General features: G+C 42.8%; 1 protein-coding gene across 1 annotated transcript in view; it reads left to right on the forward strand.

Moving 5' to 3' along the window:
- lmod1b (leiomodin 1b (smooth muscle)) overlaps nucleotides 1–25,772 on the forward strand; it is a 61,112-nt gene that overhangs the window by 20,648 nt on the left and 14,692 nt on the right. Inside the window, exon 2 of the mRNA XM_070859418.1 lies at nucleotides 16,973–18,391. Coding sequence (XP_070715519.1) covers nucleotides 16,973–18,391 — 1,419 coding nt within the window. The remainder of the gene's footprint in view (nucleotides 1–16,972; nucleotides 18,392–25,772) is intronic.

The raw sequence follows: 25,772 nt of genomic DNA on the forward strand, positions 1-25,772 counted from the left end.
TAGCACTCAAGTGTTGGAAGTGGGTGGAGCTTGCCCTTTTATATCTGAAGGTCCAGGTTAGGAGTGTCTCCCACAAGTTCACCACCTAGTGGTCATTGTTCTCACAGTGTACAACATAGGTCAGATTATACATGGGTTACAATGCTGGTTGAATACATGACATTGTCCATCAGGACAGAAAGCAAAAGTAAACATTTATCATAATGACGATTCAAACCAAATGATTCCTTCCTCTCCACCACCACTCCCCAAATTAATGATTGTCTCCTGTTTAGGTCTCTAAATACAAAATAAAATTCAGGGAAAGATGGGAAGGATACAATCCTTATGCTTCCAGGCCTCTATCAATCCCCATGAGAGTATTCCAATGTACTTTTATTTTATCTTAAAAAATGATCTTAGGAGATTGATTTCATGTGCACCACTCTCATAAGAACATAAGAAATAGGAGCAGGAGTAGGCCATATGACCCCTCAAGCCTGCTCCGCCATTCAATAAGATCATGGCTGATCTTCAATCTCAACTCCACTTCCCTTACATTTCAATAGTGACTACACTTCAAAAAATTGACTATAATTGGCTGTAAAGCACTTTGGGATGTCCGGTGGTTGTGAAAGGCGCGATATAAATGCAAGTTTTTCTTTCCCGCCCGATCCCCATATCCCGTGATTCCCTTAGAGTCCAAAAATCTATCGATTTCAGCTTTGAATATACTCAACGACTGAGCATCCACAGCCCTCTGAGGTAGAGAATGTCAAAGGTTTACAACCCTCTAAAAGAAATTTATCCTCATCTCAGTCCTAAATTACCGACCTCTTATCCTGAGGCTATGTCCCCTAGTTCTAGACTCTGCGTTGGCAGATTCATAGACCCATAATTTTGATTCCTGCAGATCTAGCTGTTTATGCTTAGAAATAGAATTTATAGTAGGAGCTCCACATACCTGCATTTTAATGTAGAATGTCTTGATTTGACTCGTTCTCTGATTTTCCTTTTGCAGACCAAAGTCTTGAATCAAGGATGTGAAGCTATGCCTTGTTTCTCTATCATGTGGTCTATTGGTTGGCCAGTGCATTATGGTTCTAGGCTGTCTAACATGGAAGAGGTTTAGGTAATCATGAGTTGTAGTCATAAACAAAATTGCAGAGCATTTCAGAAACTCTGCATCCTGTTGCCGCTATCTCCCTAGGCTCTATAAGTAAATTTATTTGTCAGCACGTAGCATACTATGTTTGTGTGGGTGGATTTGGGGCAAGGGTTGTTGTTGCTAAGCAGCGTACTATTGACCATTCATTTCTTCATGGGTGCCAAACTATGTTTAGGTTTGAAGAAAGCACTTCTTAAGTGGCAATAATCTATTTTTATACCAGTACTATCCTTGTCAGTCTCACTCTGTATAAACTTTAGTGCATCTAAAACAGATGGCATTATATAAAAACCTTACACAAAATGGTACAAAAACAAGTTGAATATTTAGCTGCCAAGTTTGGCTCAGGCCTCAGACCACCATGGACCAGCACACAAAGCAATCGCTTTGCCGACTTGACGCCCATTTTGAATACAAGTCCAATATCTCCTCCCATTATTTTTGCACCTGAGAACTAACTTTCAATTACTTATTCACCTGGATCCCTAAATCTCTTTGTTCATCTATCCCTCCACTACTTCCCCATTTAGACTGTATTTGCATCTGCTGTTCTTACCGCTCACTCACAATTTGTGACATTGAGCTACAAACCGCCACTAATCTGCCCACTTGCTCAATCAGTCTATTAAAGTAACACAAACTAATGATTTATTCAGAGAGGTCAGTTGGATGTGATATTGTGGAAATGGAAATGGCAAACTGCTGCAGTTCTGAGGCTGGGGATCACATTGCTGAGCCAGAATAGAAGAGTTTTATCCTGCATCTAGCTAATCTACATCTGAACAAGAAGTACCTGACACTGAAGGTGGTTTCCAAAAAAAAGGAAACATTTAATGATATTCCATTCCTCAGCAAATTGTTTTGTGCGTGATCTTTTTTAACTCAATTACAGGCATCTGCAATCGGGTTTTGAGTCCCTACCTTTACCCTGAGACAGCTTAGTACATTTAATTGCAGGGAATAAATCTAACTTTATGACAGACAAAAGCATTTTATATGCAAGTAATAAGGCTCAGATTATTGAAGTTTTGAACGCAAGGCAAAAAAACAAGATTTGCGCAAGATTCTGGAAAGCTCTCCCAGTCGCACTCATCAAAGCATTTTTTTTGCTGTTTTGGATCCTTTTAATAACTTTAACTGCCAATTTTCATTAATTTTTACTAAAGCTATTCTTTATTGCCTCAATGATATTTATCAACAAGTATCAGTCCCCTTAATTACAAAACGAAAATCATCATACAAGTAAAAAAAACAATTTTCAGGATGGCTCAGTTACAATGAGTGATTCTGAGTCATTGCTGATAAATTTAATTAAATTCAATGTCTCACCATAACGGTGTGTAGTTTGAGTATTATGTAATTCGGTTCTTTTGTTTTTTTTCTAAATGCCAACAGATACCCTGTGGTATTGCTGACGGGGTGTTAGGAGATGCATTATTTACATTATGTAATGTACAACGGCCCAGAATTTGCTGGAGCGGGCCTCATTAGTTAGGCTTTTCCCCTCGCCCTTTAAGTCAAAAAAATGTTGTCCTCTATGTTGCTGGAAATGCGAGCTGATAATGGCACCTGGGACCTTGGTGAATGATGGGACCAACAGTCGATCTCCTTAATCAATGAGATTTAAGGCTTAAGAAAGAAACTGGAACAATGAGGAAGGAGGGTGAATTAGAGTCATATCTGGTACAGGAGGAGAAATGAAGAGCAGGAATGAAAGACTGGATTAAGAGAGAGAGAAAAAAGAGACAGCAAGGAAAAGTAAGAGAAAAAAAATGTTTTAACAATAGTTTACTACCTATAAGAATGAGATGCCATGGTCTTAATTGTTGCCTTTGTTGGTTGGAGAGGTTGATTGGCATTGCAGGAACATAAATCCTCTTATTAAAAGGTCCCTACGCTATTAAATATCAGCTTTAACTTTCTACGGCGTGTTTAATTGGCAATTAATGCGCAAATACAGCAATATTTTGAACCTCACAGAGAATTTGAGGGCGAGATGTTATTTTCACGAGGCTAATGGCCAATGTTCCCCCTGAGGCGCACAACCGTGCACCAATCAGGAGATCCCGTGCAGGCCGCTCACAAGCGCCTGCCGCTAGAAAAGATACTGCACAGCAAATTTAAAGGGACCACACACCCAAAAAAAAGAAATTAGAGGGAACATTGCTAATGGCAGAGCAGCAGAAATGGTCCAGCAACTTGTGGCTTTTGGTAATTTAGGGGTATCTCTTCCTCACCACAAGTTTCTGGATGATTTATAGATTAGTAACAGTGAATGCCGTTATACCAGCCATTATTTCTGGCAGCAAATTCTGCATCGTTATATTATCAAGGCCACTGATGTATGGTGATTGATTTGGTGAAATTGCATTTTTATTATAAACTATTAAGGGAGTGTTATTAGTATTTAGGGGTTGAAATATTCTGTTTACATCCATCTTCTGTGGAAATTGTGTCTTTTATTAATGTAATATGTACTGGCCAATCCCTTAATCAACATCGCTAAAACAAATTATGTGGTCATTATCATATTGCTGTTTGTGGGAGCTTGCTGTGCACAAATTCGCTGCTGCCTTTACTACATTATAACAGTGGCTACACTTCAAAACTACTTAATTGGTTGTAAGGCACTTTGAGACATCTGGTTGTCGTGAAAGGCACTATAAAAATTCAAGTCTCTTTCTTTTTATGTTTCTTTATCTACGCACTCAATTTTATGTCTTGCGTTTTTTAAAGTGCAGGGTACAAAAGAAGATGATAGAGAAAATATTCCAAGCTGTAAATGGTTAGGATGTGTGTGACAGTACTAGGGAAGGGGTAGGTCATGTGATTTGGTAGTGTTGGAAGAGTGATCCAGTTATCTTAAATCAATATGAAGTAAATGTTGGGGTGTGGAAGGAATGGCAGGATATTGAGGATTATTGAGAAGCAGGTCCTTGGGTGTTGGAGTAGTAGAAGGTGGCTTTTGGGTCTGGGAGTATTTGGACTGATGTGTTTGGAGTGTGGAAGGGAGGTGCTGCAGTGTAGAGACCTGGAATGTGGTGGCTAGTGTAGGAGCATTGGCAAGGGGGTTGCTGGATGTGAGGGGTACCCTGTGTAGGTAAAAAGGAACATGCCTTTACCCTACATTACAGTATTCATGAGTCCTGGAATTACAGACACATACACAAAATGTTGGATTAACCATGAAGACATTTATTTGTATAACCAAAGTTAAATCTCACACAGAGGCAATGATTATACTTAGCACAAAATATACAAAGTAAATACCTAAGGGCTCCCTTTTTATGCTACCCAGACCCAAGTGCTAGTCAGGCCTACCTTGGGGGGTAATCTTACCTCAGTGACCAAACAAGGGCTCCTTCTTGACTGCAGTTATCTCTTCCTACCCTCATATTTATGTGCTAAATTACCGTGGCTGCAACCAAATGGTCTAATCTCGTTTGATCAGTGGCCCCTCAGCCGAGATGACTGCTTGTTTGTTTTACAGAACTCTCAAGGCATTAATCAGCCTTCCCCCCCACAGCAGTTGTCAGGGGTGTTGTGGACTTGCATTACCTTGTTTGTTTTTGCAAGGCTCTTTTATCTTTTGTTTTCCTAAGCACTTTTTGTAACGCTTAGCAGCCATCTTACAGTTTCCCAATTTCATAATTACAGCAGCCATCTTACATCTGGGAGTGGGAACAGTGGGTGAGGTGTTTGGTATGGAAGTGGTGTGTTGAGTCTGAGAGCAATGGAAGGTCAGTGGTGAGCTCTGGGAGCAGTGAACAGGCTCTGGAACTACTGGTAGAGGAATTGCAGCATGCAGGAGCAGGGGAGAATGGCTGAGCAGTCTAGAATTACTGAGGAGAGGGGCATGAGAGTCCTATTCCTGGAGTTGGAGGGGTGGGAGGTGTGGCAGAGTTTGGAGTGGGGTCTAGTCATATTTCATGGGGATGAATTGAAGGAGAAATAAGTTTTACAGAAGTGCTTTCCCATGTGCTGTAAGAGAGTTAAATAACTAAAACATGGAACTCAGTAACAGGAGCGCTGTTTGTAGAAACTGTCCCTCAGAAAAGTCCTACAGCTGTGTCCTAACCATAACAGGGAAATAGGTTTACATTCATAGAATCATAGATGGTTACAGCACAGAAGAAAGCCATTTGGCCCATCGAACCCGGTCCAGGCTGAATGGCCTGCTGCCTTGTTGTAACCATCTATAAAGTGTTTACTGAACTTTTACTATCTTAGTATAAGTGCAGTAAGTGTTTAAACAACTTAAAGTCCATAAAGTCCAACAGGGTGGTGGCCAAGAATGTGGCTAGAGCAATTTCCCTGGCTGTCGGCTGGGAGGAATGTATGGGTGATCAGGATGGGTGGGAAATGGAGGGATGCTCAAGGCATGGGATGCGGGTCTGCAAAAGGAAACAGGATGAGCAGCGAATGGGGAGGGGGAGAAGTCGAGCTGTGGGACAGCTGCAGGAGGGCACAGAGAGAGGCAGGAGGACTTTGTGCTGGGTCAGTGCTACAGGTTTCAGGTGGATGGCATAGTGGAGAACAACACCACAGGGCCCCCTGCCTTTGAAATGGAAGTGAGATGACTCAGTCAAAGGTAAATATAATAAATAGATAAGGTTAAGTATAGGCGACAAATGTGGTGGAAATAGTGTGATGGAAATAGTGTAACAAAAAACAGAGTGACAGGAAGTGTTATGATGACAGGATGGGTGTGCTATGTACAAGACTCTTGTGGGTGAAATTGCGTTGCGCCCTGTTTGATAACTTCATGGTGGGGCGGGCAATAATCAAGGGAATAATGTGAAAAAGGAACAGCAGTAGTTATGGGGGATTTTAACCTACATATCGATTGGTCAAATCAAATCGCAGGGGGTAGCCTGGAGGAGGAATTCATAGAAAGCATACGGGATTGTTTCTTAGAACAGTATGTAACAGAGCCTACAAGGGAGCAAGCCATTTTGGATCTGGTCATGTGTAACGAGACAGGAAAAATAAACGTAAAAGATCCTCTCGGAATGAGTGATCACAATATGGTTGAATTTGTAATACAGATTGAGGATGAGGAAGTTGTGTCAGAAACGAGCGTACTATGCTTAAACAAAGGGGACTACAGTGGGATGAGGGCAGAGTTGGCTAAAGTAGACTGGAAACAAGGACTAAACGGTGGCACAATTGATGAACAGTGGAGGACTTTTAAGGAGCTCTTTCATAATGCGCAACAAAAATATATTCCAGTGAAAAAGAAGGGCGCAAGAGAAGAGATAACCAGCCGTGGATAACCAAGGAAATAAAGGAAAGTATCAAATTAAAGACCAATGCGTATAAGGTGGCCAAGGTTAGTGGGAAACTAGAGGATTGGGAAAATTTTAAGTAACAACAAAGAATGACTAAAAAAGCAATAAAGAAAGGGAAGATAGATTACAAAACATAAAAACAGATAGTAAAAGCTTTTACAGATATATAAAATGGAAAAGAGTGACTAAAGTAAATGTTGGTCCCTTAGAAGATGAAAAGGGGGATTTAATAATGGGAAATGTGGAAATGGCTGAGACCTTAAACAATTATTTTGCTTCCATCTTCACAGTGGAAAACACAAAAACCATGCCAAAAATTGCTGGTCATAGGAATGTGGGAAGGGAGGACCTTGAGATGATCACTATCACTAGGGAGGTAGTGCTGGACAGACTAATGGGACTGAAGGTAGACAAGTCCCCTGGTCCTGATGAAATGCATCCCAGGGTATTAAAAGAGGTGGCAGAAGTTATAGCAGATGCATTTGTTATAATCTACCAAAATTCTCTGGACTCTGGGGAGGTACCAGCGGATTGGAGAGCAGCTAATGTAACGCCTCTGTTTAAAATAGGGGCAGGCAAAAGGCAGGTAACTATAGGCCGGTTAGTTTAACATCTGTAGTGGGGAAAATGCTTGAAACTATCATTAAGGAAGAAATAGCGGGACATCTGGATAGGAATAGTGCAATCAAGCAGACGCAGCATGGATTCATGAAAGGGAAATCATGTTTAACTAACTTACTGGAATTCTTTGAGGATATAACGAGCATGGTGGATAGAGGTGTACCGATGGATGTGGTGTATTTAGATTTCCAAAAGGCATTCGATAAGGTGCCACACAAAAGGTCACTGCAGAAGATAAAGGTACGCGGAGTCAGAGGAAATGTATTAGCATGGATAGAGAATTGGCTGGCGAACAGAAAGCAGAGAGTCGGGATAAATGGGTCCTTTTCCGGTTGGAAATCAGTGGTTAGTGGTGTGCCACAGGGATCAGTACTGGGACCACAACTGTTTACAATATACTTAGATGATCTAGCAGAGGGGACAGAGTGTAGTGCAACAAAATTTGCAGATGACACTAAGATTAGTGGGAAAGCGAGTTGTGTAGAGGACTCAGAGAGGCTGCAAGGAGATTTGGATAGGTTAAGCGAATGGGCTAAGGTTTGGCAGATGGAATACAATGTCGGAAAGTGTGAGGTCATCCACCTTGGGAAAAAAAACAGTAAAAGGGAATATTATTTGAATGGGGAGAAATTACAACATGCTGTGGTGCAGAGGGACCTGGGGGTCCTTGTGCATGAATCCCAAAAGGTTAGTTTGCAGGTGCAGCAGGTAATCAGGAAGGCAAATGGAATGTTGGCCTTCATTGCGAAAGGGATGGAGTACAAAAGCAGGGAGGTCTTGCTGCAACTGTATAAGGTATTGGTAAGGCCGCACCTGGAGTACTGCGTGCAGTTTTGGTCACCTTACTTAAGGAAGGATATACTAGCTTTGGAAGGGGTACAGAGACGATTCACTAGGCTGATTCCAGAAATGAGGGGGTTAACTTATGATGATAGATTGAGTAGACTGGGTCTTTACTCGTTGGAGTTCAGAAGGATGAGGGGTGATCTTATAGAAACATTTAAAATCATGAAAGGGATAGACAAGATAGAGGCAGAGAGGTTGTTTCCATTGGTGGGGGAGACTAGAACTAGGGGGCACAGCCTCAAAATACGGAGGAGCCAATTTAAAACCGAGTTGAGAAAGAATTTCTTCTCCCAGAGGGTTGTGAATCTGTGGAATTCTCTGCCCAAGGAAGCAGTTGAGGCTGACTCATTGAATGTTTTCAAGTCAAAGATAGATAGATTTTTAAGCAATAAGGGAATTAAGGGTTACGGGGAGAGGGCGGGTAAGTGGAGCTGAGTCCACGACCAGATCAGCCATGATCTTATTGAATGGCGGAGCAGGCTCGAGGGGCTTGATGGCCTACTCCTGTTCCTAATTCTTATGTTCTTATGTTCTTATGTTGAGGGTGGTAACAGCCAGGAGGGGGAGATTCTGCGCCAGGCACAGAAGTGCCACCACGCTCGAAAACTTCAAGTTACCGCCCCCTGACAGGAAGTGGAGCACAAAATAATGCAATCCATTTCCTTTCTTGGCCAGTGGTCGGGAGCAGGATGCAGTGCTACCCACTGGGCTGCGTAGTGCTGCCACGTAGATGGGACTCTTCCCTTCATTAAAGGGGAGGGCCCAAGCTGCAAACTCTGCAGGTATGAAATAGGCCTCCATGGACCACCAGGGAGCAAGGTTGCCGTGCCAACAGCCGACACTCAAGCAGAGTGTTGGGCTGAACAGTCGCAGCACAGCACAGACCCCACGATTGAAGCGCCAAGAAAAGCGGCAATTTATTTTTAACGTGGCTGCTACCTCCCCTTTAACTAGTACCCCATAAGCGGCCTGCAGCTATCATTGGCATCGCCTGGCCCAGCTTCAGGGGGCGCTGCCCAATTTTTGTTCCAGGCCGAAAACGGGGTGCTGCCTATGGTGATGACTCTGCCATTGCCGGCACAGCGGAGGGGGGAGCGCTACGTGTTACCACCACTGTTAAACTCCCATAGAATTTAACAAGAGTCATTAGCGGTGCCACGCCAGGGCGAAAAGTCGTTTGCGCCCAATTAGCGCCCCCTGCTAACAGGAGGTGTAAACGACCTGAATTTCTAGGCTCTTATTATATTATAGATAGAGAAATATCCCATTTATTGTTTAGCTTTGTTTTAGAAAAAGTTATATCAAACCAAATGCTTGGATTGTAGAGACTATGGAGGTAGTTTTCAAAAGTCCATTAAAGTAATATTGTAAGCACAACATATACATACTCTTATTCCAAAAGTATTATTTTCAGTGCACCTGGCCAGAATTTTGAAGATTTTCTTTTACCTCTGTCAGGTTGCAGTTTTCCTCTTCTCAAAGGCTGGCAGTGTGAGGGTACCAGAGAAGGGAAGAAATAACGATGATAGGAGATAAGTTGGCAGAAAGCATCAGCTGATTTTTATTTTTGATAATGATAGTAGAGAGAAATGCAACCTTGCCTTCACTTGTCTCGCAAGATAACTCATCTATTCACAAACACCCCTGGCATAGGTTTGTAGTCGTTCAAGTAGCAGGCCCACCACTACTTCACAGGGCAACCAGCAATAGGCAATGAATCCAGCTTTGCCAATGTCACCCATATTGTGAGAACAAATATATATTAATTATCCAGTTGTATCTAAAACAAATCCAGGGGGCTTTTGCCTCCACTACCATATCCTAACAACCATTCCATTTGTTGGCAACATTTTGTGTGGAGAACTTCCAGATACCAGTCTTAAATTTGGTTTTCACTAGTTTGAACCTTACCCCTTTGTCCCACTATCACAGTTTAATTTGAAGCATTCCAGATAAAACTTCGCTATACCTTTTACTACTTTATATAATTCTTAGGTATCCATTAATTCACCTCCTTTCAAAGCTGAAAAGCACAGGTTCCTTCAAATGTTTCTCCGAACTCAGTCCTCTGATACTATGGACCATTGACTTTCTCTGCACTATTTCTAGACCCTGATTGTCACCTTCTCATTCTATTCATTTTTTCCAAAGGGCTATTTCGCATTGGACATTGTCTTCAAATATTTCCAATGACTGCTGCTGAAGTATTCTTCCCTGAGATGCTTCTTTTTTATTATTAGCATGTTAAATAATTTTTGGTGAATGTCAATATCAAAGAGAGGAACATTACTGCTGAGAATGGGGCAGTTCTATGCTTTTGTTGAAACCAAATATGTCTAGTGCACAGTCCACTATAGCATCGAGCAGTTGCAAGATAAAAACTCTCCTCCTAAAATGTCCCTCAAAAAAATCCTCCAAAACTCAACCGCAACTGTGCCCACATTACTTTTTCAATTTCAATCTACCTCGTGACGACTTTGAAGAAGATTGCCAATTTGAACTATATTTCTGCACCTGGGTGCTGCAAATCTCGAGTGACTCGTAACTTAGTTAACATTGTCCAGATTTATTGTAGGACCCTTATAGGCAGCAAAAAGGAATCTTTGGGACTTTTATGTTATCTGTCTACCTTGGATTTGATGTAAAAAGACAGTTTACCTTTATTGCAAGTGGGATGGAATATTAAAGTAGGGATGTCCTGCTCCAACTGTACAGGGCGTTGGTGACACAATACCTGGAGTACTGCGTACACTTTTGGTCTCCTTATTTAAGGAAGGATATACTTGCATTGGAGGCAGTTCAGAGAAGGTTCACGAGGTTGATTCCTGAGTTAAAGGGGTTGCCTTATGAAGAAAGGTTGAGCAGGTTGGGCCTATAATCATTGGAGTTTAGAAGAATGAGAGGTGATCTTATTGAAACGTATAAGATTCTGAGGGGGCTCGACAAGGTAGATGCAGAGAGGATGTTTCCCCACATGGGGGAATCTAGAACTAGGGGTCATAGTTTCAGAATAAGGGGTCACCCATTTAAAACGGAAATGAGGAGGAATTTTTTCTCTCAGAGGGTCGTGAACCTTTGGAATTCTCTACCGCAGAGGGGTGTGGAGGCTGAGTCATTGAATATATTTAAGGTGGAGATAGACAGATTTTTGAAGGATAAGGGAGTCGAGGGTTATGGAGAGTGGACAGGGAAGTGAAGTTGAGGCCAAGATTAGATCAGCCATGATCTTATTGAATGGCGGAGCAGGCTCGAGGGAGCAAATGGTCTACTCCTGCTCCTATTTCTTATGGTCTTATGTATGTACTAACCCACTGCGCTGCTCAACATCTTCCTTCAAATATTTTTATGCTTTTCAATTAAATGGAAAGTCTCAAGGCCTGTCGCACTTGCTGAACATACAATGGTATTGACAGAAACAGTCCACACTGTGCCTGCATTTAGATGAGAAAATATGACAGCAGACGACAGGAATGGGGAAGGAGAAGAAATGAGAATGTAGAGATGCATTCTTCTTTTGAAAACAAACCGAATGACTGCTCCTGAAGTATTCTTCCCTAAGGTGCTTCTGTTTTCATTATTAGCATTTTAAATTATTTTTGGTGAATGTCAATTTCAAAGAGAGGAACATTACTTCTGAGAATGGGACAGGTCTATGCTTTTTTTAAAGACCAAACATGCTCAGTAAGAGCAGTCAATCAGATATAAACAAAAGATAATAACAAAATCTATTCATGGATTTCATTAAACTTAAAATGGGATGATTTAAAAGGTTGTAAAAATTAAAAGAAGTTCACATTTTAAGTTAAACTTCAACTGTGCTGTTTAATTGAAGTGCAGAACTGAACAGTAACACTACTAAAATATTTAAAATATTGATCAGCTCTGAAGATGTACTGAACTTTTTAAGAGCTCATATGATAATTTGTTCCTAATCTTCTGTTAATTTTCCATTGTATTTGCCTCAAAATGCACACAAAATGCCAAAACCTAAAGCCAACTTGTTAGATTCAATAGATATATCTGTGGCATTTTTTTAAATCCTGATGCAGCTATTTATGTCCTTGGACAGGAATGATGGAGAATCATTTTATTCAGGGGTCACTAATTCGATCAGCCCGGAAATTGCAGTTAGCAGCGAAGCAAAGACGTTCGCTGTTGGCCACAAAGATCTCACAATCTCTGTGGCGAGAAGTTTGCCTTCTTCGACGCGCAAGTCAGATCAGTGTAGGATAGTGGGGAATCCCTCGAGCGAGCTGGTGTGACATCAACAGGCTATCTAAGCAGCCAACCACAATGCAGAATTCTCACAGACAGGGAACCAGGAAGTTGCTTTAATTCAGACTTTTGAAAAATGTTACAGAGAGCAAAACAAAGATTGGGGCTCTCACATGGGGGAAAAATAAACCTGAAATAAATATAAATAAATTTTTTTAAAGTTTCTTTGTAATTTTCGTCATTATGGAGAAATTTGACACTCCACAAAATGAAAATTCGTTTTTCAGGGCCATAATGTTGGTTTAGCAGTCAACTCACTGTTAAAACCCCAGTTACACCTAATCCAACAAGGTGTAACTTTTAATGGATATTTAACGTCGATATTACAGCGGAAAAGCCCAAGTTTTAGTCAATTTCACTGATTTCCCTGATTACACTGATTGCTGGCTATGTGGCGGGCGCACGCACGGTGTCGATGTGGTGAAAGACTGGCCACAACATCAGGATTTCTGTGTTAGGATGCGCATTTGCTTCATCATGAAGTTGTGGGCTATTTCTAAAGGGTAATTCGCTGTTATTACCCACCACAAACTCCAGGCCATTGTGTTGTTTATTTGGGGCTTGATTTTAACCAGTAAGCAGCATTTAATCAGTTTGTATTAGTGTCAGCCTTGGCACACTTTTGCCTCTGAGACTAAAGATCTGTGGGTTCAAATCCCACTCCAGAGACTTGAACACATAATCTAGGTTCATACTTCAACGCAGTACTGAGGGAGTGCTGTAATGTCGGAGGTGCCGTCTTTTTAATAAGATGACTAACTTGGTCTGTCCTTTCTCCAACACCTCCAGAAATGGATTATCTAATCGTTTATCTGCATGTGAAAAATGGCTGTGGTATTTGCTTACTAGAGCAGTGACTACACCTTCATTGGTTCTGAAGGGCTTTGAGCCATCTTGAGATTATGAAAGATGCTATATAAATGCAGGTTCCAAGCAATGGAAGATACATTCAGGAAAGGGGTGCTGGGGGGATGGTGAGCCATGGTCTTGTTGGGTGGCGGTGCGGGCTCGGGGGGCCGAGTGGCCTACTCCTGCACCTATTTTCTATGTTTCTATGTTACAAAGCTGGTGAAAACTTCTCCTTCCCATTACGTTGTTCTGGAGTTGTTTTTGGAAGACCACCCATTTGAAATGGCATTTATTCCCTGATTCAAACAGTGAGTATTAACTCCATTCGTTAAATCTATCATTGAGCACTGGCTTCATGATAAAGTATAGGTACTTCTTTTAAACTTTATAAATGCAGGTTGGAGGGTCTAACAAAAATGACGACTAAATATAGTTTGTAGAAAAGGTCATTGTGAGCAATCCCTCATCAATTCTACACCAGGGAATATCACATTCTTTCTAACACTGAGTACGTTTTGAAGAATTGGTAATTCAGTATTTAGGAATGGGTTGTATTAAAAACCCAATCTGTAGCTAGTGCAGGAGTTATTACTAAATCTCTGTTTTTATTGTGGATTATCGAGGTGAGGGATATCAGTGCTGAGGTGTAGAACACGTTCTATTTCAGCTATCAAGTGTCGGCATCAAGCAAGCACTTCCAGTCAGGTATAACACAGGGCTAGATATAGAGTAAAGCTCCCTCTACACTGTCCCATCAAACACTCCCAGGGCAGATACAGGGGGTTAGATACAGAGTAAAGCTCCCTCTACACTGTCCCATCAAACATTCCCAGGGCAGATACAGCACGGGTTAGATACAGAGTAAAGCTACCTCGACATTGTCCCATCAAACACTCCCAGGGCAGGTACAGCACGGGTTAGATACAGAGTAAAGCTCCCTCTACACTGTCCCATCAAACACTCCCAGGGCAGGTACAGCACGGGTTAGATACAGAGTAAAGCTCCCTCTGCACTGCCCTCCCTCAGTCACAACCCAAGAAGAGTGCTTCCCATTGCACTAGTGTGACACTTCCATTTCCACACCAGTCATACTGAAGGATTTTGTTAGTTAATGCTGACTAAGGGGCAGCTTTGCACTTTGACCCCTGGCCTATTCCTTGCACACTCGACCTGTCAGGTGGTGCAGGCTCGAAGGGCCGAATGGCCTACTCCTGCATCTATTTTCTATGTTTCTATGTTTCTATGTTCTTTCGTTCCTTAGTGTATCCCATTGAAAAGAACTGAGACATACGTTCCACCTTTCATATCCTCAACATTTACAAAAATACATTATAAGTGATGGATTGCTTTTGAAGTGCAGTCAATCTTGTTATGTAGGCAAACAAGAAAGCTCATTTGCACAGAGGAACAACTCCTGCAAGCTGATGAATGAATGACTAGATAATCTGTTTTGGTTGCGAGAGCAATATTGGCTAGTACACTGGGAGAGCACCTTGCTTAAGGGAATCAAGGGATATGGGGATAGTGCATGAAAGTGGAGTTGAGGTAGAAGATCAGCCATGATCTTATTGAATAGTGGAGCAGCCTCGAGGGGCCAAAAGGCCTACTCCTGCTCCTATTTCTTATGTTTTTATGTTGTTTGATCAGTGCTATGGAGGATTCTGTACATCCGACTGAGCAGCCAGAAAGGTCCACAGTTTAATGTCTCATCTGAAAGACAGTACTGCTGATAAGGCAGCGACCCCTCCGGGCTGCACTGAAGTGTCAGCCTAGATTATGTGCTAAAGCCTTAGGGGTAGAAATTTGTCTCAGGTGGTGGCGTAAACGGGCGAAACACAGTGTCTGATATTCAGTTCCATTGACTGCAATGTGAATCAATATCAGGCACTGCGTATAACAGATGACCGATCCGATACTATCTGTGTTGTGTTACCACCCGAGATGAATTTCTAGGCCTCAGACCTTCTAACTCAAAGGTAAGAGTGCTACCAACTGAGCCAAGCCGACATTCAAATGAGCACTGGTTAAAATCAGGCTCCGATGGACCACAGAACAAAAATTACACTACTACTAATCATTGCAACATTTTCCTATATTAAAGGTGTTATATAAATGAAAGTTGTTTTTGCTGCTTCAATCACCTCAATCCCTGTTTCAACTCCCTGTATTTAAATAGTGGTGCGACTCGGACCATAATTTTAACCCTAGCCACCCAGCAGGAACGGAGTGGGTAAGCGCTTAAAATTGGGGAATCTACTTACTGCCCCATTGCAACCAGTCCTAATTTTAACCTGATAGATATATTTAAATTGGGACATGAGGTCATTGGTAGCTCAACGTGATTTTAACAGGAAACATCAATCGCATCTCTCAGTCTGTAGTGCACAACTGCATTGAGTATGGTCTTGCTCCTCTTATGATTATTGTGCGCTGTTTTGTCCTGCAGAAAGAGAGGGCGAGAGTTTGTGAGTGGCTGCGGAAAGCAGAGTGCAGACGTGTGGGGCTTGTGCTGGTAGTGCATATGCTGAGAGGGAGAAGATGTAAGGAGCTGTTGCATGGGAAGCAAGTGTGTGGAGTATGAAGCGAGGAGGGAATCCTGAAAGAAATGATGGTGATTGTGCAAAGACAAGCAAGTGAGGAGATTGGTGCTAGTAGCCGGTGTGAAGAGAGCAAGGAAGAGGTGAGTGTGTGTTTGTAATGAAAATGAGAGGTGGTGTAGTGTGGCCTTGTGCTGGGTGCTGAAGGAAATGATGGAGCCTAGGGAACTGTTGAGAGAGATGGGGAGCGGGGGTAAATGATGGCTGCAATGTATTCGCGAGAGAGAGGGATGAATGAAGAATAGCACTCACCCTTGCTACTCTAGTGAGGTCATTGAAGCAGTTCTTGCACTGTGTCCAAGTCATGAAGGTGACACGACTGGCGCTGACGATCTCTGCAATCTCTTTCCATGCCTGGTGCACAGAGTGTTTGGCAATGTGCCTGGCACTGCTGGGAACCGGGAGCCCCTTCCTTGCCCTCACCTCTTCCATAAGATTGGAGAGGCTGGATTTGTTTTCTTTGGAACAGAGGAAGTTGAGGGGAGACCTTATTGAGGTGTATAAAATTATGGGGGACCTAGATAGAGTGGATAGGAAGGACCTATTTCCTTTAGCAGAGGGGTCAACATCCAGGGGGCATAGATTTAAAGTAATTGGAAGGAGGTTCAGAGGGGATTTGAGGGAAAATCTTTTCATTCAGAGGGTGGTAGGGATCTGGAACTCACTGCCTGAAAGGGTGGTAGAGGCAGAAACGCTCACCACATTTTAAAAGTACTTGAATGTGCATTTGAAGTGCCATAACCTACAGGATTATGGACCAAGAGCTGTAAAGTGGGATTAGGCTGGATAGTTCTTTGTCGGTCGCGCAGACATGATAGGCCAAAATGGCCTCCCTCTGTGCTGTAAATTTCTATGATTTCTATGATTCTATAAGCACCTCCAGGGAGGCTTCTGAGAACCTCGGGGCTTGCATGTGACTCATGTCGTAGTTGATTCTTCTTCCGGCACTTGGTAAACGATAGAAGCCCAAAGGGAATGCAACATCCCTTTAAGAGGCACATTCCTGCTTTAATTAGGCATTGGCAGACCCACTAGAAATTCATACCGGTCGGGTCAAGTAGTTCAGTTGCAAACTTACCGGTAAGATTGTAATGAGACCCAGGAGTTAAAATATCCTTGGTTTGTTTTTGGCTGCAGGAGTGAGTTTTAAACTGAAATGAAAACTCACCCGCCCAAAACTGATCCAGGGTCAAATTCGAGGCCAGAATTTCTGTTGTTATTTTTTTTTTCCTAATTTCATCAATGACTTTTTTTGGTCATTTTAGAGTGTGCAATTTTGGGGGAAAACAGCAGAGGGTTTAATAGCAATATTTATTAATTTCATAAATCCATTTCATTTCCTTCAGGAAGTAAAAGCCCCAGATGAATTGTGTAACCAATCCACATCTGAAGAATTTGACAATAAAGTAGCTAAGGAACTGGACAATGAGAATGTGAAAAAAGGTGAGGAAACTGCTAAAATAAAAGGAAGAAGAGAAAGGAAAGAAAAAGACGAGGAAAGCGCAAAGATCAAAGACATCAAGGACAAAGAAAAAGAGGAAAGGTTGAAAAGCAAAGAGGCGAAAGGGAAGAGCAGAGAGGTAACGGGAAAGGGAAAAGAAGAGATAGGGAAGAGTAAAGAGGTAAAAGAAAAAGAAGAAAAGCTGACTAAACCCAAAGATGAGCTGCAAAAGGCAACTGTCAAAGAGGAAAAATATACCAAAACAAAGAGTGAGACAAAAGACATTAAGGAAAATGAAAACTGCTCCAGCACTTCTGTGACAAATTCTAGTAAATGCTGTTCAACACAATGTAAAGATTCATCCAACAAGGAAAATCTGGAGGAGAAAAAGCAACTAAAGGCTTCAGAAACACAAGCAGCCACTTCGACCATTTATGATGAGCCGATAGAAAAAGTAAAGAACAACGATCCCGCAGTAACTGAAGTGAACTTAAATAACGCAGAGAGAATAACCAATGATATCTTAACACGCTTTGCTGACGCATTGAAAGAAAATACTGCAGTGAAGACCTTTAGCTTTGCCAACACTCACGCAGATGACCATGTTGCTTTTGCTGTTGCTGGCGTGTTAAAGATCAACAAAAGCATAACAAACCTCAACCTGGAATCAAACTACATCTCTGGCAAAGGTGTCATTGCTATCATGAGAGCTTTGCAGCAGAATAACGTTCTGACAGAGTTCAGATTCCACAATCAGCGTCACATATTTGGAGGACAAGTTGAGATGGATATTGCCAAACTGTTAAAGGAAAATACCACCCTTCTGAAGCTGGGCTACCATTTTGAGTTGGCGGGGCCACGTATGACTGTGACAAACTTACTGAGTAGGAACATGGATAAACAGAGACAAAAACGCTTACAGGAGCAGAGACAGGGGCAAGTAGGGGACAAAAAGCAAGGGCTTGAAGTTCCAAAGACACTTGGCATGCAAAAATCACCAAAACCTTCTCCACAATCTTCCCCTAGAAGTTCACCGTGGTCATCCCCTAAACCAATACCCAAAAAGGCTGCAGCTCATGCACCTCCCCCTCCTCCTCCTCCTCCTCCCCCAGCCCTACCTGAAAAAGCCAACTCTGTGTCACAGAACCATAAATTACAAAGTAGGAGGACTGGAGAAGAAAACGAAGAGACCAAGAAGTTAAGAAATTCCTTGACGCCTGTATCTGAAAGAAAATTGGAAGATAGACCACCAGCTCAAGAAAAAAATTCAAGAGATCAGCTTCTGGCTGCCATTCGAGGGAACAACATGAAAAAGTTAAAGAAGGTAAATAATTAATTTCCTAAGTTGTCTTTTGGTAGATCTTATATTTGCATTTCTACGAGGCAATGAAAAATGATAAATGCACTGTTTGGACAGCATATATAACTATGGAATCTGAAAAGTAAACTTTTCATTCATCAGTGCATGGATTCTGAAGTATTATCAGGAATGTGATAAATGCAGTGTTTTATGCTATAAAGCTATTTCTCACATGTAGCTGTGAGCAAATGTCACGCAGAAAGTTCGATGATTATTTTATAAACGGGGATTCGAATTCAACATTCTGCTAACAGAATTGCCATTCATGAATTCAAATTGTAAATGTACAAGTTTAAATTACTTGTCAGAATGTAGAGTAACAAGACTTTGGGCTAGAATTTCCCAAAAATTCGCCACCGTCGGATTGCTGCCCAAAATACTAAGATTTTAAAATTGCCACGGGCGAAAAATTCCAGAAGAAAGGAAAGAATTCTGCCCGGCGGAAAAAGTGACCTTACACCCCGATTCTCGGCAAAAAACGCGATCCTGGGCCGATTGGACGGAACTTAATCTAATTGGGCGGTACTTACTAAAATTTAAACCGAGGCTGCGGGTTGGGCCTAGGGAGGGGGGAAAACACTAAAAATAATTTTTGCAAACTACGAAAAATAAATAATAACAATACATTCTCAGGACACGTTAGAACATAATTGCTGAAAAAGTAAAAGAAATCTTTAACTTACCTTTTTTTGCAGGGTTTCATACCTATGGCCCAGCTCCGCCTGGTTTCTCGTGGGCGTTTCTTTCTTACTTACCTACAGGTCACCGCTGGGACAAAACTGGCGGTTTTTGGACGGTGCACACCAGCGGTCCACTCCCCAGTGGTATTCCGAAACCGCCGGCGGAAATGTTTTCCGAAATTTCTGCCGGGTGGTTTTCCAACTAAACCGACCAATACCGCCGAGAAACCGGGTGGAGATGCCGTGGAAAATCCAGCCCTAAAGAACTAATTTAAAGTCTTATTTTGGTAGAGCTCATAAAGCTTCTGGAAATTGTCTCAATGTATTTATATCATGAATAATTCTGCTAAGAGAATAACAACTTGCATTTCTACAGTGCTCCTTGAATCCTTGAATTCAAGATATGTCAGAGAATTTAAAATAAAGAGGAATGGGACGCACAGGACACAGTGTGCGGAAAGGAGAGGATTGGGAACCAATGGTGTGGTCAAAGAGGAGGGTTTTGGAGTACAGTTTTGAAAGCAGGGACGGAGGTGGCAAGAACTGGTCAGAGAATTACAGAGGGCAGGAGTACAGGAGCTGAATGAGCAGCCATTGATGGTGGAGTCGGTGGAATGAGGCTATGTGAAGTTAGAGGATTGGAGTCTGCATGCGAGGGCAGAGGAGATCACTCCAATAGATTGAGACGAAGCAATGGAGAGATTTGAAAACAAGGGTGAGAATTAAGAGGTTTTCATGCTGGGGCACAGGGAGCGAGTGGAGCTTGGAGAGCTAGGCATGATAGGAGTGTGAGCTGAAGGCATGGCTTGCAGCATTAAAGCTTGTGGAAGACTGATACAGGGAAGGCAGCTAGAAGGTCATTGGAGAAGTCAAGCCTAGAAGGCATGGACTAGACAGAGTTTTAGTGGCAGAAGAGGAAAGGTGGTGACAGAAATAGGCAACAACAATTGGAAGAAACTGGTTTTCCATACAATTACATAGAATGTCATCAAGGGATGCCAGATTAGCAGTGAGGCGCTGGCTGTATAGGTCTCTCTTAGCTGGGTCTTTGAGTGCCCCGGCAATGACTTTTTTGCGGCACTGCTTCTGCCGCCATCGCAGCTTTGGGGCTATGTTGATGTTGATGGTGGAATGGATTAGGCGGTGATCCGTCAGCAGCCGTCAGCTCCTGTCATGGTGCGGGTGATGCGCACATCCTTGCGATCCCGGACGATGACATAGTCAAGCAGGTGCCAGTGTTTGGAGCAAGGGTGTTGCCACGATGCATTGTACTTGTCCCTCTGGCGGAACAAGGTGTTAGTGATGACAAGATCGTGCTCTAGGCATTTTGTCAGGAGCAGGGAATTGGTTTTCCCTACCTCCTCTCTGCCGATCACACCTCCCCAGAGGGCTGTGCCCTTGCCGATGAGATTCAACACCGCCTCCAGTGTGCCAGTGCAGCCTTAGGCCGCCTGAGGAAAAGAGTGTTCAAAGATCAAGCCCTTAAATCTGCCACCAAGCTCATGGTCTACAGGGCTGTAGTGATACCTGCCATCCTGTATGGCTCAGAGATGTGGACCATATACAGTAGACACCTCAAATTGCTGAAGAAATACTACCAACGATGTCTCCGCAAGATCCTGCAAATTCTCTGGGAGGACAGATGCACCAATGTTAGCGTCCTCGACCAGGCCAACATCCCCAGCATCGAAGCATTGACCACACTCGACCAGCTCCGCTGGGCGGGCCACATTGTTCGCATGCCTGACACAAGACTCCCAAAGCAAGCACTCTACTCTGAACTCCTACACGGCAAGTGAGCCCAAGGTGGGCAGAGGGAATGTTTCAAGGACACCCTCAAAGCCTCCCTGATAAAATGCAACATCCTCACCGACACCTGGGAGTCCCTGGCCAAAAGACTGCCACAAAATGGAGGAAGTGCATCCTGGAGGGCACTGAGCACCTCGAGTCTCGTCGCCGAGAGCATGCAGAAACCAAGTGCAGACAGCGGAAGAAGCGTGCGGCAAACCAGTCCCACCCACCCTTTCCTTAACAACTGTCTGTCCCACCTGTGACAGAGACTGTAATTTCTGTATTGGACTGTTCAGTCACCTAAGAACTCACCTTTAAAGTGGAAGCAAGTTTTCCTCGGTTTCAGCGGACTGCCTATGCTGATGATAGAATGTATAGCACATAAACAGGCCATTTGTCCCAACTGGTCCATGCGGGTGTTTATGCTCCACACAAACCACATGGATGAAGATTTTATTAATTGAGCAGATATGGAGGAGGAAGCTGAGTTCGGGATGAAGCAGGACATTAATCATCCACATTACCCGACAGCTTGAGATGGCAGTAAGGAAGACTGATAGATTCAAGGACAGAAGCTTGGAGATGCTGACAGGAACAACAGAGGATGACCTCAGTTTTACCCATGGTTTGGTTCATCTGGGTCTTTATATCAGGCAGGCAATTTGAGAGATAAATATTCCTGCAGTTCTTCCAACAAAGCTTAACAAACAAAAAGAAGTGGATTAATATACTGAAGTTTGGCAACTCCGTCAGAAACACAGACATTATTTAACTTTTTACTTATAGATAACCTGCCATGTTGGCTTATAGTTTAATAAACTTATATAGATTTATTTGAATTTATCTCCAAGCTTTGGATTTGCCATCAGCTATACAGCAATGTCCGTCACTGATATAGCTGAAGTGTTTTGAAAGAGTTTTGTGCCTTAAGTGTGGCCTAATACATTTCTAAATAAAGGAATAATTATAATACTTACTATAGCAATGCTTTTGCAGCAGCCAGCTACATTTTTTAAATAACTTTATCAACCATGATATTAAAAAAAACAACAACTTGCATTTATATAGTGCCCTTAACGTAGAAAAACTTATGAAGGCACTTCACAAAGGCGTAATCATGCAACAATGGACACAGAGCCAATGGAGGAGATGTTAGAAGGATGACCAAAAGCTTGGACAAAGAGATTGTTTTTAAGCAAGAGAGAGAGGTGATGAGGCAGAGAGGTTCAGGGAGCGAATTGTCGAATGTACGGCCTAGACAGCTGAAAGCTGGTCTCCGACGGTGGGGTGAAGGGTCGGGATATGCACAAGAGGCCAGAGTTGGAGAATCGCCTAGTTCTGGTGAGGTTATAGGACTAGAGAAAGTTACAATTGGAGACATTGTGGGGATGGTGAGCCAAACTAGGTCAGCCAGGTGAGCATTGGAATAGTTAAATCTAGAGGTGACAAAGACATGGAAGAGAGTTTTAGCAGAAGAAAGGCTGAGGCAGTGGTGAAGGAGGGCAATGTTATGGAGGTAGAAGTAGGTGGTCTTTGGGATGGAGAGAATATGGGGTCAGAAGTTCAGCTAAGGATGAAACAAGATGCTGAGGTTATGAGCAATCTGATTCAAATTGAGACAATGGCAAAACGATGGAGTTTGTGGCAGGGGCCAAAGGTGATGGCTTTGGTCTTCCCAAGTGATTAACTGCAGAAAATTGCAGCTCATTCAAGACTGGATGTTGGACAAAAACGAGGCAGCAGAGGGCTCGATAAACAGGTGGTGGAGAGGTTGAGCTGGGGGTCATCAGTGTACACATGGAAGCTGATCCCATGTCTTTGGGTAATATTGCCAAGGGTTATAGAAACATAGAAACATATAAAATAGGTGCAGGAGTAGACCATTCAATAAGATCATGGCTGATCATTCACCTCAGTACCCTTTTCCTGCTTTCTCTCCATACCCCTTGATCTCTTTAGTGGTAAGGGCCATATCTAACTCCCCCTTGAATATATCCAATGAACTGGCATGAACTGTAGTTGACAAAGAGGAGGGCACCAAGGATAGGTCCATGGGGGACTACACTGAGGGCAGGAAGAGGAGCCATTGCTGGAGATGGTCTGGCTGCATTTGAATAGGTAAGAGTGGAACCAAGTGAGGGCAGTCCAACTGAACTGGACAACAGAACAGAGTCATTACGTTAGATTCCGATGAGCTACTTGCTCGAGGAGTCCAGTTATTTGAAGTCAAGACTCTAAAATGTTGCTCATATAAATGTTATAGAAAAATCAGGCCAATTCCAACAACAACAATAACTTGTATTTATATAGCGCGTTTAACATAGTGAAATGTTCTAAGGCGCTTCACATTATGAGATTTTAAAGATTTGACACTGAGCCGCATTTGGAAAAATTATGGAGCAGGGTGAATAAAGGGGAACCAGTAGATGTTGTTTATTTGGATTTCCAGAAGACATTCGATAAGGTGCCACATAAAAGGTTACTGCACAGGATAAGAGCTCATGGGGTTGGGAGCAATATATTAGCATGGATAGAGGATTGGCTAACTAACAGAAAACAGAGAGTCGGGATAAATGGGTCATTTTCAAGTTGGCAAACTGTAACTAGTGGGGTGCCACAGGGTTCAGTGTTGGGGCCTCAACTACTTACAATCTGTATTAACGACTTGGATGAAGGGACCGAGTATAATGTAGCCAAGATAGGTGGGAAAGCAAGTTGTGAGGAATCTGCAAAGGGATATAGATAGGTTAAGTGAGTGGGCAAAAATTTGGCAGATGGAGTGTAATATGGGAAACTGTGAGGTTATCCAGTTTGTTAGGAAAAATAAAAAAGCAAATTATTATTTCAATAGGGAGAGATTACAAAATGCTGTGGTGCAGAGGGATATGGGGGTCCTTGTACGTCAAACTCAAAAGGTTAGCATGCAGGTACAGCAAGTAATTAGAAAAGCAAAAGGAATGTTGGCCTTTATTGCAAGGGGAATGAAATATAAAAGTAAAGAAGTCCTGCTACAACTGGACAGGGTGTTGGTGAGAGCACACCTGGAGTACTGCGTACAGTATTGGTCTCCTTATTTAAGGAGGGATATACTTGCATTGAAGGCAGTTCAGAGAAGATTCATGAGGTTAATTCCGGAGATGAGGGGGTTGACTTATGAGGAAAGGTTGAGGAAGTTGGGCCTCTACTCATTGGATTTCAGAAGAATGAGAGGTGATCTTATCGAAACGTATAAGATTATGAGGGGCTTGACAAGGTGGATACAGAGAGGATGTTTCCACTGATAGGGGAGACTAGAACTAGGGGGCATAATCTTAGAATAAGGGGCCGCCCATTTAAAACTGAAATGAGGAGTAATTTCTTCTCTCAGAGGGTTGTAAATCTGTGTAATTCGCTGCCTGAGAAAGCTGTGGAAGCCGGGACATTGAATAAATTTTTTTAAGACAGAGATAGTCAGTTTCTTAACCGATAAGGGATTAAGGGGTTATGGGGAGCGGGCAGGGAAGTGGACCTGAGTCCATGATCGGATTAGCCATGATCATATTAAATGGTGGAGCAGGCTCGAGGGGCCGTATGGCCTAATCCTGCTCCTATTTCTTATGTTCTTATGTTCTTATGCAGGGGTTGTCATATGAAGAAAGGTTGAGCAAGTTGGGCCTTAACTTATTAGAATTTAGAAGAATGAGAAGTGATCTTATTGAAACGTATAAGATTCTGAGAGGGGTTGACAAGGTAGATGAGGAAAGGATGTTTCCTCTCATGGGGGAACCTAGAACTAGGGGGCATAGTTTAAGAATAAGGGGCCGCCCATTTAGAACTGAGATGAGGAGGAATTTCTTCTCTCAAAGGGTCATGAATCTTTGGAATTCTCTACCCCAGAGAGCTGTGGAGGCTGAGTCATTGAATATATTTAAGGTGGAGATAGACAGAATTGTGAAGGATAAGGGAGTCAAGGGTTATGGGGAGCGGGTGGGGAAATGGAGTTGAGGCCAAGATCAGATCAGCCATGATCTTATTGAATGGCAGAGCAGGCTCTCGGGGCCAGATGACCTACTCTTGCTCCTATTTCTTATGTTCTTATGTTCTTAAATTAGGGCAGGTGACCAAAAGCTTGGTCAAAGGAACGTCTTGAAGGAGGAAAGAGAGGTAGAGAGGCAGAGAGGTTTAGATAGAAAATTCCAGAGCTTAGGGCCTAGGGAACAGAAGGCATGGCCACCAATGGTCGAGCAATTTTAATCAGGGATGCTCAAGAGGGCAGAATTAGAGGAGCGTACACATCTCGCGGGTGGGGGGGCGTTGTGGGGCTGGAGGAGATTACAGAGATAGGGAGGGGCGTGGCCATGGAGGGATTTGGAAACAAGGATGGGAATTTTGAAATCGATGTGTTCCTTAACCAGGAGCCAATATAGGTCAGCGAGCACAGGGGTGATGGGTAAGCAGGACTTGGTGCAAGTTAGGACACGGGCAGCCGAGTTTTGGATCACCTCTAGTTTATGTAGTGTAGAATGTGGGAGGTGTTATGTATCTGGACTTGTATATACTCTGTACAGCCACCAGAGGGCTCATTCCCCGGAGTCCCAAGGGATCTCATAATCCCTTGGGAGCACAGGTATTTAAGAGTGCTTCACAGGTTGGAGAGGCACTCTGGAGACCTGCAATAAAAGACTAAGGTCACACTTTACTTTGAGCTCACAGTGTTCAATCTGACTCTTTCTCCATACTCTACAGGAGGCCAGCCAGGAGTGTGTTGGAATAGTCACGTCTAGAGGTAATAAAGGCATGGATGAATGTTTCAGCATCGGATGAGCTGAGGTAATGATAGAGATGGGTGGTGTAATTAGGCGGTCTTAGTTATGCTGTAGATAGGTGGTCGAAAG

This window comes from Pristiophorus japonicus, chromosome 17 (genome assembly GCF_044704955.1).
Source record: "Pristiophorus japonicus isolate sPriJap1 chromosome 17, sPriJap1.hap1, whole genome shotgun sequence".
Taxonomy (NCBI): domain Eukaryota; kingdom Metazoa; phylum Chordata; class Chondrichthyes; family Pristiophoridae; genus Pristiophorus; species Pristiophorus japonicus.